This window comes from Salvia miltiorrhiza, chromosome 2 (assembly GCF_028751815.1).
Source record: "Salvia miltiorrhiza cultivar Shanhuang (shh) chromosome 2, IMPLAD_Smil_shh, whole genome shotgun sequence".
Taxonomy (NCBI): Eukaryota; Viridiplantae; Streptophyta; class Magnoliopsida; order Lamiales; family Lamiaceae; genus Salvia; species Salvia miltiorrhiza.
In genome coordinates, this window is record NC_080388.1 from 19,735,361 (window position 1) to 19,753,346 (window position 17,986).

General features: G+C 43.2%; 2 protein-coding genes across 2 annotated transcripts; one reads left to right on the forward strand and one right to left on the reverse strand.

Annotated features, from left to right (window-relative positions):
• Positions 1 to 216: 216 nt before the first annotated feature.
• Positions 217 to 2,334, reverse strand: LOC131008104 (uncharacterized). Its single transcript, XM_057935003.1, has 2 exons — positions 1,761 to 2,334; positions 217 to 263 (listed from the first exon to the last, which is right to left on the reverse strand). The coding sequence occupies exons 1-2, from the start codon at positions 2,332 to 2,334 to the stop codon at positions 217 to 219; spliced, it is 621 nt and encodes a 206-aa protein (XP_057790986.1).
• Positions 2,335 to 12,492: 10,158 nt separating this feature from the next.
• LOC131008105 (uncharacterized) lies at positions 12,493 to 16,996 on the forward strand. Its single transcript, XM_057935004.1, has 3 exons — positions 12,493 to 12,813; positions 13,117 to 14,834; positions 14,944 to 16,996. Exons 1-3 carry the CDS (start codon positions 12,493 to 12,495, stop codon positions 16,994 to 16,996), a joined length of 4,092 nt encoding a protein of 1,363 aa, XP_057790987.1.
• Positions 16,997 to 17,986: the final 990 nt, after the last annotated feature.

The following is a 17,986-nucleotide window of genomic DNA, read 5'->3' on the forward strand; positions in this document are numbered from 1 at the left end:
TTTCTCTGCTCTGGCGAGAATTTCTCTGCTCTGGTCACCGAGTTTAACTTATGTTTGCTTGCTTGAGAAATGTGAAGTCATTTTGCAACCCTTTTGTACCTACTGTTTGGTGAGTTCTTGTTACCCAAACATCATGAAAATTTTATGAGAAGTATACAGAAGAGTCTTGAGCACTTTGGTAACTTTCCAAGCCTTTTCGGCAATGGTTACTATTTTTCAAAATTTCGCAACTTTCAACTGCTCAAAACTGCCAATATGGTAGGCTGTAGGAGAACAGTCATATCTCCTAAATTACTTGGAGTTTTTCATCCTAGTTCTTTTTTAATAAAACTGGACTCAAAGAGGTTTCAAATGGTATAGACTCCGACCCCAGTAGAGCTCTGTACTGAGTCTGGTGAGGTTTTGAAGTCGAGTCAGTGCAGAATGGAGTTTGTTTGTGATTTGTGTATGTGTGAGTTGTATGCTTATATGTTTGTACATGCCTATGTGCTTTTTTGCTTTGAGTATGGTTCGAGTTGAGAGTTAAATCGAGAGTAAGACGTGTGAATCCTTAGAAGTTGAGTATACCTAGGGATTTAGTTTTATTGGGTAAATAGACGATGAGTGAGAAGTTATTGTTGAGACGAGATTGAATTTTAGTAATGAGTTCTAACTAAGGTTTGTTTTATCACATGAACTTTCGTGATGATGTTGATGATTTATGAAGACCCGAGCGAGACGAAGAAGTAAGTCACCTATTCTTAACCGAGCTTAAGCGAAGGACTACAGGTGGGCAATATTTTGAGTATACGTATATCGTATGACCTTTTTAAAATGATTTAATGATGTTATGAGCTTATCAAATGATTGAGATAAATGATGTTTAAGAACTGTTTGACTTGCCAATTTTTGATGTTGAGCTTGTATGTTACCCTCTACTGATGAGACGAATTCGGTCCTGCCACAAGCGGGATTTGTGCACAGAGGTGACTGTGAGCCGTCTTCAGGTCGGCCGGTCACGGTACTTGAGAGGGAGGCCTACTTCTCAGTACCTTTGATGATGATAAGTTGTAGATGTTGTACATACATGTTAAGATCTTTGACTGCAGTCGTTTCTTTATGATGTTATGATTATTAAAACTGCATGCACAGTTTCATTTATGCTAACTTATTTCTGTGTATTGCTGATGATGTGGCAAGCTTCAAACATATAGCTCTAAGAGCGCCTTTCATGATTTTTCGGCGTTTGCCCACTGAGTATTATATACTCACGCCCTGCATATATTTCTAAATGTGCAGGCTAAGCAATGGAGCGAGATTGGACTGGTGCTGGTGGGGATTGTTTCATTGATGATGTTCTTTGCTGCTTTCCTTTGATGTTAGAGTCTTAAGGATGATATACTTTGCTTTCCTTCTGATATTGATAAAACCTTAGTGAGATGATACTTTATTCCTTCCTAATCAAGTAATATACTCGCGGTTATATGTCTTCATACATATAATTGTTACGCCTTTTGCTGTGATACTCTTGATATTATGCTTCCTTATGGAAAATAAGCTGTACCTACTTTGCTTTTCTTCTTGAAATTCCTGATATTTAAGAAGTTATAACGATGTTGACGTATATACCCTCGAGCCGAATTATAATGCTTTGCCTTAGTATGTTTTGATGTGAGCTTTCGCCCGATGTTCAGTTTAGTTTTATTGTTCTTTATTCATTTATATTAGTCGTATCGATACTCGTACCCCACTATCACTAGCGTTGGGAATCGGGCTGCGACAGCCATTTTCGGCCTCAACAGCCATTGTTGGAATTCTTGGAGGTAATCCTCGGTAGGGGTTCCTCGCGATGTATTTTTCCCCGGTGTCTGCGCTGTCTTGCTTTTTGGGTTTGAGTTTATCGGCCTCTGCCTTTCTTGCCATTTTCGCATCTTCCAACTGAAGATACCCTGGTGTTATTGTCATGATGTCCTCGAAACTGGTGGGCGGCTTAATCTGAAGTGCCTCAAAGAGTGGGCCTTGCTTTAACCCTCTAGCGAAGGCGTACCACTTGATTTGAGATTCTACTTCTGCTATATCTAACGCGATTGTGTTGAACCGTGCCACATATTCGCGAAGCGTTTCCTGGGGCTCCTGTCTGATGTCCATCAAAGAAATTGGCGTTTTCCCTACCCTCTTTGCACTAGCGAACTGTCTCATGAACATGAGGTGAAGATCACCGTAGGTTTGTATGGAGTTACTTCTGAGGTTGTGGAACCATCGCTGAGCCATACCTGACAGAGTCATGGCGAAGATCCTACATTTGATTCCATCCCCGTACTGGTGTAGTGCGGCTAATCCCTCAAAGCGAGCCATGTGTAACCTCCGGGTCGGTGGTACCATCATAATCCAGTGAGATGGGGCGGTAATTTGCCGGTAGAGGCTCCGATAATATTTCCTCTGAAAAGGGACTCCTGTGGGCAGATATCACTATGGGAGTATCAGAGTTGTGCCCTTCTTTATCTCTTGTGAATGTGGTTTCCGTTGGTATGTGCCGACTTCTTTTGAGTAGCTTCCCTCCGGGATTCCCCGAATCTCGGCTCATGCTGGTCGGGGGATTTGTTCACCTCTGTGTTATGATCATGTTCTCTAAGTTCCTTCTCCAAGCTCTTCAACTGGTCTCGGAGGAAATACACTTTCTCCTTCAGCTTATCGTTGTCTTTGTGTATCCCCAAACTGCGCTGCGGAGTAGTCCCGCTGGTTGAATCCGTCACATCCTCGATCTGGACACTATTTGTGATGAACTTTCGCTTATTCCTTCCCCATTCTTCTCCCCTGTTCCCTCCTGTCTGTGCAGCCATCGCAGTCTCTCCTCCCCCAGCCTTGCGCCGGTGCAGTTGCTGCCTTTTGTGTAGTTATAACGCCCTCTGGTGCGGCAGCTGGCTGAGTAATACCTAGTAAAGAGCGCATAGTTGCATAGTTGATCATGGCTAGCACTTGTTCAGAAATAGGGACGTTGGCTGGTGTTAAGGCCGGAGCAATAGTGGCAGTGACGGGCATGGTTGTTCCCATATTGGATTGTATAGAACCTGGAACCATATTGTTGATCGTGGCGAAACCTGGTGGAGTTAGCCCAGTCAGATCAATTCCCTTAGTTGATATGTCGTCAGTAGGCTTGGTGCTGGTGTCCCCCCTGGTAGCTTCGAAATCTTTACTTAGATCCTTGCAGTGTTCATGAGTTGCCATGGCAAAGTACCTGTATCACTGTATCACAATATGAGAAATAATGAGCTAAGCATGGAAAAAATATGTTGGCGCAGGCAAGCTGCGCTGATGTCGTCTTACATGTAATTCCCTTTTTATGATAGATGGGCCCATAAGCGTTCCAATAATAGAGATAAGCCCCAGAAAAAGAAGACCCACGAACTCCGGCCCATAGAATGATTCTCGATCAAATGTACGGAAATCCTTAGATAGAAAGAAATGCATAGAAGTCCTCTTTGAAGATCATAGATATTGCCCCTTTTCTGGGAAATAAACCCAGGCAGAGGTAAGCGAAAATTCTGTCGCTCATGTTTAAATTAAGAATGCTCCCATAATAAAGAACTCCGGTGAAATATGCCCTCCGGGAAAACACAAAGGTTAGTCGAAAATAACATGCAAATATCAAGCACAAGGAGAATAAGTTATCTCGACCAGCTCGTGATGGACATACGTTAAAATTTAAACAATCAAAGATTAACGAACAATGTAAGCATAAAAGGTTTGAATAACTCAGAAAATGGCACAATTTTCCAGAGACAATTCAAAATTTTTCATTCCCCTGTTTTGTCTCCCTTGTTCATGCAAGGTGGCAGAGGCCACCCTGGATCCCAAAAACCACACAAATCGCAAACACACACAAACAGATGCATATTACATTAATCAAAAACGTGAACCAAATCGTGTTAAACATTCAAACACAACTCATGTAATTGATCCGTTCCCTTTTTACGCAATAGGCAGTTATGGTCAGTTATGAACACGAACGCAGATCTGGCAATTTGAACCCCATTTCCTCTCTAGATCTAGACTTGAACGACCAGATTTACCTAAAGCATGCAGGAGAACACATGAGAACACCCGGATACACTCCCAAAACCTCACGCCTTAGCCCAAATTTCCCACAGACGGCGCCAGTTGGTGAAGCTCAACATTTTAACCTAGACCTAAACATGCCGGAAAGAGAAATCGGAGTAACCTGTATCACAATATGAGAACTCGCTTGAAAACTTGCAGATAAATCTTTAGAGTAATATGTTGCGTGTGTATTACAATGAACTACAGGGAGTATTTATAAGACTACATTAGGGCGAAGGGTAAAAGGGTCTATACAAGTCATTCACGCGCTCCACATGCGGTGTACGTGAATGATTCCCTGTCCTCTAACAAACTTTCCTAACTACCTCGCAGCTTTACGTTGAGCACGTGGTCTTTCTAGATTTTCGACGTTGGTTGCTTCCATTTTTTTCTGCGCTGACTCCGCTGGGACGACCTTTTGTCTGCGCTGACTTTATCATGTCTAACCTTTGTCCGTATTGTCCTTAACTGGGGTAGAACTTTGTGTGCGCTGCTCTTTATATAAGACGTACTTGGGTCCTTCATATGTGTCGTCCCCTTGACTTATCCGCGCGGCTCTTTTAGTCTTCGTTTCCATCAGCGCCGCTTCTTTCTTTGACTCTTCTCAGGGTATTGCTTTAGTGTCGTGCTAACTCTTCTAGTCTGCGCCGACTTTTGTCTGCGCCGCTATCTTACTTTCATATTTGCACGATGCGACTCCGCTCCTCCAAGCCAGGTGCACCTAGAGTCTAGATCAGTTCCCCTCTTGGTCTGCGCAGGCGTAGGTCTGCGCCGCTTGATTCGACGTTTCTGGAATAGGATGGCTGATGAGATCCTTACTCCTCATCATTGGGAACCTTGTGGAATATCCTAACCCTTGTTTCGATGATACCAAAATTCATATGACTTAATTGTAATAGACTAGAATTACTTTGAACTCAAGTGTTAGAGTTCGGTTCTAGTTTAGCTTGTGGTGTCGAAGACTGAAGACTGAAGACTGAAGAACGAAGGACTGAAGACTGAAGACTGCAGATACCAACTGAAGTATCAGTTGAAGAATCAGTTGAAGACTGATTACTTAATGCGCGCAATGGACTGATACTAAAGTCAAGTATCAGTTGAACATTCCTCCTAGGACTGATCTTCCAACGTTCAGAGGAAGCCACGTACTCACAAAGTACAGTCGCATTAAATGCAGAGATCTCAGGATATCTTTATCTCTGCAGAGGTCATTCCTATCTGGTGGTTACTTTTCAGAGACGTCACATCTCCTGTCCATCAAAGAGAGTCGTTTCCACCCAGACAAGGAACCTCGAAGATTGAAGCCTCAGCCCAAATTCGAATTTCTCTCCAACGGAAGAAATCTTGATGACGTTCTACGCCAATGGATCTATTCAAGAGTTCTCCTACAAATAGCGCTCGAGGATCACTTTAACCTTCACCGATTCAACGACATAAGCTGAAGCTCTGCCGAAATTGCTACTCAGCCTAAAGCTCAATCTCCCCAAAGCTTGAATCGAAGAAGAGAATTCCAAAGCCAAACTCAGTCACTGCTGATTACACACTGTTCGCTATTTTATTAACACGCCGCAAGTGTACGGGTGCAATTGTGTACAGTAGCAAGCAAGGTCGTATTCCACAGAGACTGAATTAACCAATTCCTATCCTAAATTATTCTACTCTATTTGGACAAACGAAATTAAGAGTTTTGTTTTAAAGAACAAAATAAATAAACAGCAGGAAAGAAAATAAATCAAGCTGCGAAACAGAGAAACAGATAAGAGAAGATTTCCCAAGGCAAAGGTTTCAACAGATTCTCCTAACTAACATGTTCAATTTAATTAATAAGATGATTCCTAAGGCAATCTCAAAACTAGTCTATACCCACTCCCGTGGCATACAAACCGTTGATTACATGCAAGGCTACCGTCCCCGGATCGCACTTCTAACATGCAACTCCTAAAAGCTCATAGGATTAACGCCCTCACAAATATCAATTCCCTTTAGAATTAAATATATGTGTTCTATGTTCTTAGTTCAGGTAATAATTATCATCTCCCGATCTCAAATTAAAACCTATGATTATGCTAAATTGGTGGCCAATCAATAAAGCAAACAATTATAACAAGAACATAAAAAGGAATAACAGTCTCAATTAATCGAATCAAACAGTCAGAAATTCAAATCATGTCTACTCCCTAAACCCTGGGAAAAAGGGATTCTAGCCATACATAGACATATGAACTAGAATATAATTCTCAATAAAACAAATAAACATTTAACAATGAAAAACCGTATTGAAATCGAGAATCTTCAATCTTGTTCTTGCTCTGTTCTCCGTCTCTCCCAGCTCTCAGGAAAAGTAAAATATGATATAAAGTGATAAAAGGTTCAGAGAATAAGTTCTTGGGGAGTATTTATATGCCCTAGGTCAAGTAGGACTCAAAAATACCCAAAAATCGCGTAAAAAGCTGAAAAACGGACTTTTGGGCGAAAACTCGGCGACTCGCGCGGCCTCTCGCGCGGGCCGCGCGCCTGGACCGCGCGGTCTTCCAGCAAAATCTGCTCCGTCGCGCGGCCGTGGCATGCGGCCGCGCGAGCCGACCGCGCGAGCTCTGACAGCTTTGCGCAGCAATTTTGTTTTGGCTCGTTCTCCTTCGTCCGATCTCCGATTTACGATCCGTTTGCGCTCACGAACTCCTATCGAGACGAACTACAACTTGTATTTCATCAAATTCTTCCAAATTCTGCTTCATTATATCTGAAAATTCGTTCAAACAACAAGCAAGTGACAAGTTCTTGACTATAAACCAATATAAGCTCAAATAAATCAACAAACACACAAAATCCTCATAACTAAACATCAAAAATGACACATCAAGAGGTAAAAATGCATGTTTATCAACCCCCCAAACTTGAACTATTGTTCGTCCTCGGACAAAACAAAGATGAACCAAGAATGAATCAACAAGAGCGTAGATAAAAGTGGATAACATTGTGGCTTCAGATTTGTCAACAAAATTACCAACATGCATTTGTATCTCCAATCATCAAGATATCACACTCATGACAAACTTCAAATTGTGGTCTCAATGACTTGCAATCCTCACCAAAAAGATAAAGAAAATAAGAACTCTCAACTCTCAAATGTATCAATCAAAGATATGGACGTGTATACGCTCAGTTCAAGCAAAACAAGTACTCAACCATAAGCTTGTCAATCGTCTCACCTCTCCACCACTTAATGTGTGCTCTTATAACCAAGATCAAAAAGGTCTTCATTAAGGATTGTAATGTAGGCTCTTTGGTAAGGTGGGATATATTTGGCTAAGTGACTAAAAGATACTCCTCAATGTAGCACAATCACCAACCTTATAACATTCTAACTCAACAATCATCCACCTATCACAAAAACCAAATTTCCAATACAAAATCCATCACAACACAATAATTAATTCTCATGATATTATGACTTTCTAAAGCATCCTATGTACCCATTTTTTTCAATTATTTTCTCTCTTTTCTTTTCTTTTCTTTTTTTCTCTCTTTCTTTTCAGTTTTACTTTTTTTTTTTCAACGACTTGTAGGGTACTAGGATTTTTTCAATCAAGATCAAAGTATATAATTCATAAACACACATCTCCACAAACCAACTACCCCATAACAACAATCTCCAAGCTCCCACCCATAGCTAAATCAAAGAATAAGGAAAAATAAGGCTCAAAGGGGGTGAACTAGGATCATATAAAGATATAGGACAAATAAGGGATAAATAGGCTAGCAAAGATGGCCTTCTATCATCTCAAAGTTATTAAGCACACTATGTGACCTCGAGAGAGAAACCAAGACAAGTTCTAGTGAGACACAAGCATGCTCGAACAATCACTCAAGAATAAGAAATAAGACTGTAAAAATAATGACAGTCAAGGCTCAAATCTCACAGCTTATTTCATTGATTGCAAGCACACAGAGACCATGCTTATCATTCATCATTCATGCTCAATCTTAACAATATCGACACAAACGCATGCAATTTCACAAGTTTTAAACAAAAATCATCATGAACCAGTTATCCAACAAATCTCTACACTACTCACATCATCATCAAGGTAACATCACAGAGAAACTACCAAAGCAAGACTAAAACAAACTCAACGACAAAACAAAAACAATCAAAACAAAAAGTGCACCCACAAAGACACATCCCCCCAAACTTATTCACCACTAAGGAGAATAAGTTTGAAAAGGATTTGTGGGGCACGAAAACAAAAACACAAACAAAAAGGAACAAACTAACCAAAAATTGGGTTGCCTCCCAATAAGCGCTATTTTTAACGTCGTTAGCTCGACAGAACAGCAAACTCATCAAGGAGGCTGGTACAAGAAGTGTTGCGAACAGCTGCTCCCTGCTCCACTCTTGCCAGTCGTGCTCCCTTCCTGCGAACTCTGATCACCTGGGTCCTGCCAAGAAAACTGATCCTCATCAAAAGTATTAACAATATCAACACTTACCTTGCCCGGATCTTTAACTTTCTTGGGCACTTCGTCCTTGTGGATGCGGCATGGTTCATAGACATTGAAGGTTTGGCTTTCATCGTGAACTCGCAGCGTGAGCTCTCCTTTCTCCACATCAATTAAAGCTCTTCCCGTTGCAAGGAACGGGCGCCCCAAAATCAGCGGAATTTTGTTGTCGTCCTCAATGTCTAAAACCACAAAATCTGCAGGGAAAATAAAATCCCCCACCTTCACAAGCACATTCTCCACAATTCCACGAGGATAGGTGACCGACCTGTCTACCATCTGCAGCCTCATTAGATGTCGGCTTCAACTCTCCAATCGCCAGCTGCTTGAAAACAGATAATGGCATGAGATTGATGCTCGCCCCCAAGTCGCAGAGTGACCTTCTGAATTGCCGGCCTCCAATAATGCAGGAAAGTGTGAAGCTACCCGGATCTTTGACCTTCGCCGGCAGCTTCCTCTGCAAGATTGCGCTGCATTCTTCATTGAGATTCACCGTCTCAAACTCTCCCAACTTCTTCTTTCGTGAGACTATGTCCTTGAGAAATTTGGCATATTGCGGCTTCTCTAGTAACATCTCCACCAACGGAATATTGATGTTCACCTTCTTAAAGATCTCTAAAAACTTAGAGAGCCACTCTTTCATCCTCTATTTCTTCTGGCGCTGAGGGAATGGTATAGTCACAGTTGCTGGCGAAGTAGCTTTCTGTTTTTCCTCCTTCTTTCTGCCAGAAACCTCAACAGTGACCTCCTCAGCTTTTTTCTCAATCAGCTGTGCACTCTCATCTTTTGCCGTCATGGCCCCTTCCTGTGTAGTCCCGCTTGGCAAATCAACCATTTTAAAATGACGCTGGGGAAACGGCATCCACCCAGGCGGACGCAGATGAGGTGGAAGTCGTCGACCTTCCTCATGGACTCTCCACGAGAGCTCTCTTTTCCCCATCTCATGAGAACCATGACTGTCTTCAGAGGTGACTTCACTCTTTACTCCAATGGCCATGCACTGCTCCTTTGGATTCACCTTGGCATTGTTTATGAGATTACCCGACTGTTGGAGTTTGTTGACGGCGGTGGCTATTTGACCCAATTGGGTCTCGAACATCTTCATTTGAGTCCCCACAGCAACGGCATTGGACTCTAGCTTTTCCATCCTCTCGTCGGATTTGGATATGAACCTTCTCTGCATTTATCATTCCATTGGGTATCGAGAAGCCTGGTGGAGGTTGAATTGCATTGTTGGGATTCCCATACGCCAAATTCGGATGTGGACGCCCTCCATGATGAAGCTGTTGTCCATTATTATACCCGCTCTGTTGCCCGTGCTGAAAGTTCCCGTAGTTTCTGCCATTAATGTAGTTGACGTCTTCTACGCCTGTCGGGATCTCTACAGCTGGCTCAGAATTGCCAAAAGTCATAGCATTGATTTTCGAGTTCATCTCTGCCAGCTGAGTCAAAATCAATGCCATGGGATCTGAGCTGGACGCAGCAGCAACTTTCTTCAACTGAACTCTCTCGGATGGCCATTGATAACTTGTAGTAGCCATGCTTTCAATGATCTCCATTGCCTCCGAGCTCCCTTTCTTGAGCAGAGAACCTCCAGCTGCTGTATCCATAAACATTCTCGCACGCTCACCACACGCATTGTAAAACATGACCACTAGAGTCCCCTCATCAAAGCCATGGGACGGGCACTTCCTCAGCTTCTCCTGGTATCTTTCCCATGTTTCAGCTAAAGTCTCTCCATCAAATTGCTGAAATTGAAGAATGTCCATCTTCAACTTCAAAGTAAGCCCAGGAGGATGAAACTTCCGTAGGAAAAGATCTGCCAGGTCCCCCCATACTGGATTGGCTCCCAGCTGTAGAGTTTGATACCATGACTTTGCCTTATCCCTGAGTGAGAATGGGAAAAGGCGGAGTCGTATAATGTCATCAGGGACTCCATTCATCTTAACAGTGCTGCACAGCTCCAGGAATTGCGCCAAATGCGCATTGGGATCTTCCACAGCTTTGCCTCCATACTGGTTTTGCTGCACCATCGTGATTAAACCAGTCTTGAGCTCAAAATTGTTTGCGCTTAACTCTTGGAGGCTCGTAGTACTGATACTGCGGAGTGAACGCCTCATTGATCGGAGGCTGCTTCTGAACCTCGCGGTTTTCCTGCGCCTCAATCAAACGCTGCAGTTGCTCCTTGAGAGCACGAACTTCTTCTACGGTAGCCATAGAACTACCTAGCAAACTTCAGAACCAAAAATCAGGACCACAGGAAAAATAGAGAAAATAAATAAAAATAACAAAAAAAAAAATCCAGATTAATATCAAATAATCAACAGAAGCATTGTGAATGAAGGAGAGGCATGGTTCGAGTTTTCTCTCTTGAGAAAAAACCCTAATTTTGCCGCCGTCTTTTCGCCGGCTTTTTGACGATGGTTTCTCCGGTGAACTCTCAGACTAGAGAGAATACGACACAATATAAGATTGGAACGGCTGAAGATCTGAAGGAACGTGGAAATTCGGAGGTTCAAGAACGGATTTTTCTGAGGGGGCAGCCCAGCCAATTAATGCCAAAGATTTCCACAAACTTTGATGCGGTGCCTGTTGGTGATTCTTTGGCCAAAGAGAAGCTAAGCAACACCTCGCCTAGGGCTTGCTCGCCTAGGGCTTCCTCGTCTAGGGTTCCTTCGGATAAGGTTCCTTCGCCTAGGGTTTCCCCTATGGGTCTGCATGGAAAAAACACTATGACTGAGAAGAATAAGGAATCTGAGACTATAACTAAACCGACCTATTCTGCTGTCACGGCCCCGAGGCCGGCAAGAAAACCGGATCTTCCGGCGCACAAGTTTTTTGCCCTAAAACCGGTGAAGCAAGGTGACGTTTTTGCGCTAAATATACCATCTGATCTTTATCAGCAGCAGGTCGCCACTTTCCAGCACTCTGTTATTGGCAGATTAATGTTACGTAAAGGAGATAAACCACGGCCTTCGTTGGAGTTAAAACAGGAATTACAAGAACTTTGGCAAATTTTGGGAAGCTGGCACCTCATTCCCATGAGTAAGGGATTTTACACATGTAAGTTTAACTCTGCTGAAGACAAAGCTAAGGCGAAGTCTCATATGGTCTGGGACTTATCTACTGGAACTATGAGATTGAGAGATTGGGTGAAGAATTTCGATCCTTATCGTGAGATTTCCTCTCTTTGTCAAGTCTGGGTTCGTATTTATAATTTACCGGTGGAGTGTTGGCATCCGAAAATAATTACGGGGATAGGACGACACCTTGGATTGCCTATTTGGGTTGATAACGCTTCGGCAGTTGGAGAATTTGGCCATTTCGCGAGGATATTAATTGAAATTGATCTTAGGCTTCCGCTTATAGAGAATCTGCTAATAAATTGTGATGATGGGCCTTTCTATGTGGAGTTTGGATATGAACAACTTCCTCTTTTTTGCAACAAGTGCAAGATTACCGGCCATTCCGTGGAGAAATGTAAAAAGATGGATAAGAGAGTTGGAGATCGGCAGCATGGAGCTAAGGCGGTTGAGAATAACAAGCCTTCGGAGATTGTGGAAAAGCCTCCCAAGAGTTGGAAGCCTAGAGCGGTGGAAAATATACACACTTCTGGTAACTCTTTCGAAGCTCTGAATTTGGAAGATGGGGAGGTCCATTCTGAGGATTCTGAGGAAGATTTTTCTGAAGAGGAAGAGCAGAATATGCAGGAAGAGGAATTCAGAGGTCCTGACCTTATCAATCAGGCCCTCGTCCCTTGCAATTTGGTAGCTGAGGAGAGTTCACCGAAAGGGCGAGATACTCAACCCAATAACCAGCAGATTACGGTAACTGAGGAGACTTCACCAAACGTGCGAGATACTCATGCCCCATAACCAGCAGGCGCCGACTCAGGAAGACACCAGGATACAGAAAATGGAGGCGGTGATCCAGACTAATAGAGTGGCTCAGGAAGTGCTTAACCCTTTGGCGGAGGCTCCTGTTACGGAAAAAAAAAGAGGTCGTCTTACGGGAAAAGCAGTGAAAAAACATGTAAATATGGATGAAAGCATCAAGGGAAGACTGCGGAGAACGGAACAGTTGAAGCAAGCTTCAAAAGCTGAAGAATATATAAACAAAAAGCTGGAGACTGCTATTGATAGGGGTCATAAGCCAACTGGTTATGCTATTTTACCTAGCAACAATTCCAAGGCTAGAACTATGGATAATGTTGCTGCGAAAAGTTGGGCTGCTGAAGTGGAGTTGGGCGATGCCCAAGCCACGAGACATTCCTAGTTTGCCATGAATTGCTTGGTTTGGAACGTTCGGGGCCTCTCGGATGAATCTAAACTGATTCTTAAAGAGCATTGTCGCTCTTTCAATCCCATTATTATGGGAATTTTGGAACCGAAAGCTAAGTTTCATAAAATCCCTACTGCTTTTTGGAATTCTTTAAATCTCATTCCTCTGCATCAAAATCGCAGAGTGGGAAAAAGGTCTAATATCTGGTGTTTTGGCCATCCTGATCTGATTACTAATGTTATTTTTTCCTCTGAGCAGGCTGTCATTTTGGACTGCTCTTGGAGTAACATGGATTTTAAGTTTGCTATTGTGCATGGGGCCAGCACGCATATTGACAGACGTCACCTGTGGATTGATTTACTTGATCATATTCAGGGTCCTACAGTTTTCATGGGAGATTTCAACGCGGTGAAAGGCGCTCATGTGCGCAGCAGTGCTTGTCTTCCTAGTGTGACGTCTTGTCAAGAGTTCTGTAATTTTATTGAGGCTACGAGTTTTATTGAACCGCCGGCTGTCGGGTTAAGATTCACTTGGTCTGGTCGTCGCTTTATGCCGACCCATGTGGAGTCCAAAATTGATCGTGGCTTGTTCTCTGAGGATTTTTCGAACCTTTGGGACTCTACTTATACTCAGGCTCTTCCGAGAATTACTTCTCACCATTCCCCGCTTCTTCTGAGGTGCGTTAAGAATTCGCAGCAGGGTCCTCGGCATTTAAGGTTTTTTCATATGTGGACGACTCATGAGACTTTTCTTGATACGGTGGCTGCTTCCTGGTCCCAGGGGGTGGACAGCAATTGCCCTATTTATACTGTCATGTTTAAATTAAAAAGGCTTAGGAATGTTCTGAAAGATTGGAATAAAAGCGTCTTTGGCAGAGTTGAGAGGATGATGGACGATAGTCAAAGAGAGCTGATGGAGGTGCAGAATCAAATTGCTATTCATGGGTATACGGAGGCTCTGTTTGACAGGGAAGTGGAGATTCAAGCTAGGATTAATGTGGCTCTTTCTAGGAAGAGCAGTCTGTTGCAGCAGAAAAGCAGAGTGAAGTGGCTTAAGGATGGTGATCAAAACACTAATTTCTTTCACACAATGCTTAAGTACAAGAAGAAGCCTTACCTGATCTCTCATCTCTCTATCGAGGATAGCATGGTCTATGATCAGAATATTATTAGCAATCATATTGTGGATTATTTCTCGAAACTTTTCCAGGAAGAACATCATGATGATCTGGAGATGGCGGCAATTGAGTGGGTTATTGATCCGGTGGTGGATGACGTTCATAATGGTTTGCTCATTAGAGTGCCTAATGAAGACGAGATCACTGCTGCGGTTTTCGGTATGGAGGCGAGCAGTTCGCCCGGCCCGGATGGTTTTACTGGGAAGTTTTTCCAAACTTGTTGGAGCGTGATTAAAAAGGATATTTGGTGTGCCGTTCAAACGTTTTTTCGAAAATCCTACCTTCCCACTGGCTGCAATGCTAGCGTCATGGTGCTTTCACCTAAAAAGGAGGTGGTCAATTCGGTGATGGATCTCCGCCCTATTGTCCTTTCTAACTTCTTTTATAAGATCATTCCCAAAATCTTAGCCACTCGGCTTAGTATAGTGGCGGCGAAGTATGTAACGAAGAACCAATTTGGGTTCATTAGTGGCCGCTCGATTCACGACTGCATCATGCTTGGTTCGGAGGGTATTAATTGCATGAAAAGGACTTCTGGTGGCCAAAATATGGCGTGCAAAATTGACATAAAAAAGGCTTTCGACACCCTCAGGTGGGATTTTCTCTTGGCTGTTCTGAGAGTTGGCGGCTTTGTTCATCAGTTTATCTCTTGGGTTGAGATTCTGCTTCGTTCGGCTAGACTTTCCATCAGATATAATGGTGGTAATCATGGGTACTTCGCGTGTTCGAGAGGGGTGAGGCAGGGAGATCCTTTGTCTCCGATTTTGTTTGGCATTGCGGAAGATGTTCTGAGTATGCTGTTTCACAATTGTGTGACTTTCTGGTCACCTTACGCCTATGAAGATGGTTCGGGGCTGCCTTTTTCCAACTCATCTTCTATATGCCGATGATATTCTTGTCTTTTGTAGGGCTTCCGTGGAGAATGCGAAAACCATCAGGAATATTTTGGACTTCTATGGGGGTTTGTCCGGTCAAATTTATAGTCCTGAGAAATCCAACATCTTCTTCTCTGATAAAATTTCTTCTGGTTTGCGTCGTGAGATTGAAAGAGAGATCAATTTCAGGAGAGGTTCCCTTCCTTTTACGTATTTGGGTGTCCCTCTTTTCTTTGGGCGAATTCGTGCTTCTTACCTCAGGAGTATTCATGACCAGATTGTCCAGAAGTTCTCTAAATGGAGGGGTCGTCACCTGTCCATGGCTGGAAGAGTTTGCCTGGTGAAGTCGGTCATTCAAAGTTCTCTCACGCACTCTATGATGATTTACAGATGGCCGAAGTCGCTCATCAAAGAGTTGGATGCCAAATGCAGAAATTTCATTTGGTCGGGGGATGCTGATAAACGACATGCTTGCACTGTTGCTTGGGCCAGGATGTGTGCGACTAAGGAGGAGGGTGGCCTTGGGATTCGCTCTTTTTCTACTATGAATAAAAGCTTTCTCATGAAACGTGCTTGGAGCGTTATTAAGGGGCAAGATTTTGGGTTTCACATCATGAGGGCTCGTTATCTTAAAGCGTTTGGTTTTCCAAAAGTGGTTGTCACTCCCTCCTCCGTTTGGATGGGGCTCAGAAGTGAAATTTTGCCTCTTATTAGGAATTCTTTTTGTGCTATTGGGAAGGGATATCTCACCAATTTCTGGATGGATGATTGGCTTGGGTACAAGATTGCTGAGAAATGCAGGGTTCCTGGCTATATGCACGACTTTTTGACCAATTCTGTGGCCGATTTCTACTTTGAAGGAATATGGCACTTCACTCAAGCTTTTTTGGACAATTTTCCTGATGTTGTTTGTGATATTCTTCTTTTACCGATGGGAGAGAGCGAGGATGTTCGTTATTGGAAACCGTCTTTGCATGGGAATGTCACCTCTGCTTTAGCGTTTTCTCATCACTGCCATAGTTTTCCTCACGTGAGCTGGGGTAAGTGGATTTGGGAGAGTAATATTCCGTCTCGGAGATCGTTGGTTTGTTGGCGCATTCTTCATAACAGGATGCCTACGTTTGATAGGCTTATTAAACATGGTCTCATTATGCCGAATCACTGTGTTTTCTGCTTCAATGATCTCGAATCGATGGATCATATTTTCTGGCAGTGTGCTCGAATTAAACATGTTTGGCGTGATTTCTTGGGTTGGTTTGATCAAAATTTGGATTTGGATGCGCCGGATATTCATAGCTTTTTAGTTTCTGCTTGGAATAAAAAGTTTAGCTCTCAAGTCGAGTGTTTTTGGAAGGCGGGGATTCTTACTCTGATATGGGTCATCTGGACTCACAGAAATAAATGTATTTTTGAAGATAAGATTTTTAATCCCAAGAGTATCCTTGTTTTTATCAAATCGTCTTTTACAGAGTTGGAGAATAATTTCAAAAGTCTTGGCCACATGAGTAACACTTGCTCGGATCTGCTTATTCTTCGGAAGATTGGTGTTAAGCCACGGGTGGCTCTTCCGCCTACTTTTGTTAATATTTATTGGTGGCCTCCGACCACGAACTGGATGAAGGTAAATACTGATGGGTCCGCTTCTGGAGCGCCGGGGCAAATTGCGGCAGGAGGTGTTTTTCGAGACGCTTGTTGTTCGGTCAGGGGTTGTTTCCATATCAAAGGGGGTCTCGGTTATGCCTTCAAAGCGGAGCTTCTCGGGGTTATTACTGCTGTGCAAATTGCTAACGCTCGAGGTTGGAATCGTTTGTGGATTGAATCGGACTCTACCTACATTGTAAGGCTGCTGCATTCTAGATCTGCGACTGTGCCTTGGAGATTCGCCGCTTTGTGGGATATGGTTTTAGATACTCTTAAGAGTTTTCAGGTGCATACTACGCATATCTTTAGAGAGGGAAATAAAGTGGCCGACATCCTTGCGCACAACTCGATGCCGGAAGGATGGTGGCCGTTTGAGCTTGATATTATTAAGGATGCTACTCGCAGTGACATTTCGACTCATAGCCATCTTCGACGGGTGGTTTAATGGTGGCCTCTCAGCCGCTGTTCGTAGAGGCTTTTTCTCGAACACTTGGTGGGTTGCTTTTTTTCGAGTTCGTGCTCAACGGTTTGACTGTTGATTTGGCTGGTTTTTTTAGAGCAGCGAGTTTTGGTCATAGATACGCTGCTACTTGCTCTTCTAAGAGCGTTGTCATTGCTTTTTCGAGTGGTGATGGCTGGGTTTGGTCTTTTCGGGGGAATGGAGGTCGAGCTCTCTGTTTTTTAGGTTGCTTTGCTTTCACTTGGCTGGTGAGGCAGTGGTCTGGGCCGAGTTATTGGCTTAATTTGGTTGTTTCGAGGGAGTGGCAGGAGCTTCTTCTCAGTTCGGATGAGCTTTTTCTCTGGGGTCTTTCGTCATACAGTTGGGGGTTTGGTTTTGCTGTGGATTTCATGACTGCTGGTTGGTTTTGGTGGGCTGATCTCGAGCTCTTTTTCAGTTCTTGGGTGAGCTCAAGGCTGGGGCTGGAGAGTTCGGCCTCTTTTGGTTGCTCCGCCGGCGGGACTTATAAAGATTGGCGTCGAGCTTTTGAGTGCGGTGAGTTTTGGTCGTTGATGCACCGTATCTCGCTCTTGTTAGAGCATGCAGCTTTTCGATGGGAATGGCTTGAAGCTTCTTCGTAGTTTGCAGCTCTTTTGGTGTTCAAGTAGTTTCTTGGCTTGGGTCTTCTTTTGGAGTTTTTGCTCGCTTTTGTTTACGATTTCTTTTCGTTTCTTTTTTCTTTGTTTTGTTTCTGTGATGGGTAGCCGAGACGATCTAGGGACAATGGTTAGGCCGGAGTCTCTGAGGTCGTTTCTTTCCGCTCCCTCACAGTTTGTGTTATTTTTTAGTAGACGAGTACTCTTTTTCCTCATTCTGAGGTTTTAATGAGGCTCGGCCCTTAGTTTGCTTCTCTGTGCTTTCAAGGGTTTAGGTTTCTTCTTTTTCTTTTTATAAAATTTTTATTTTAATAATAAGATAAAAATCAATCCGCGGCAA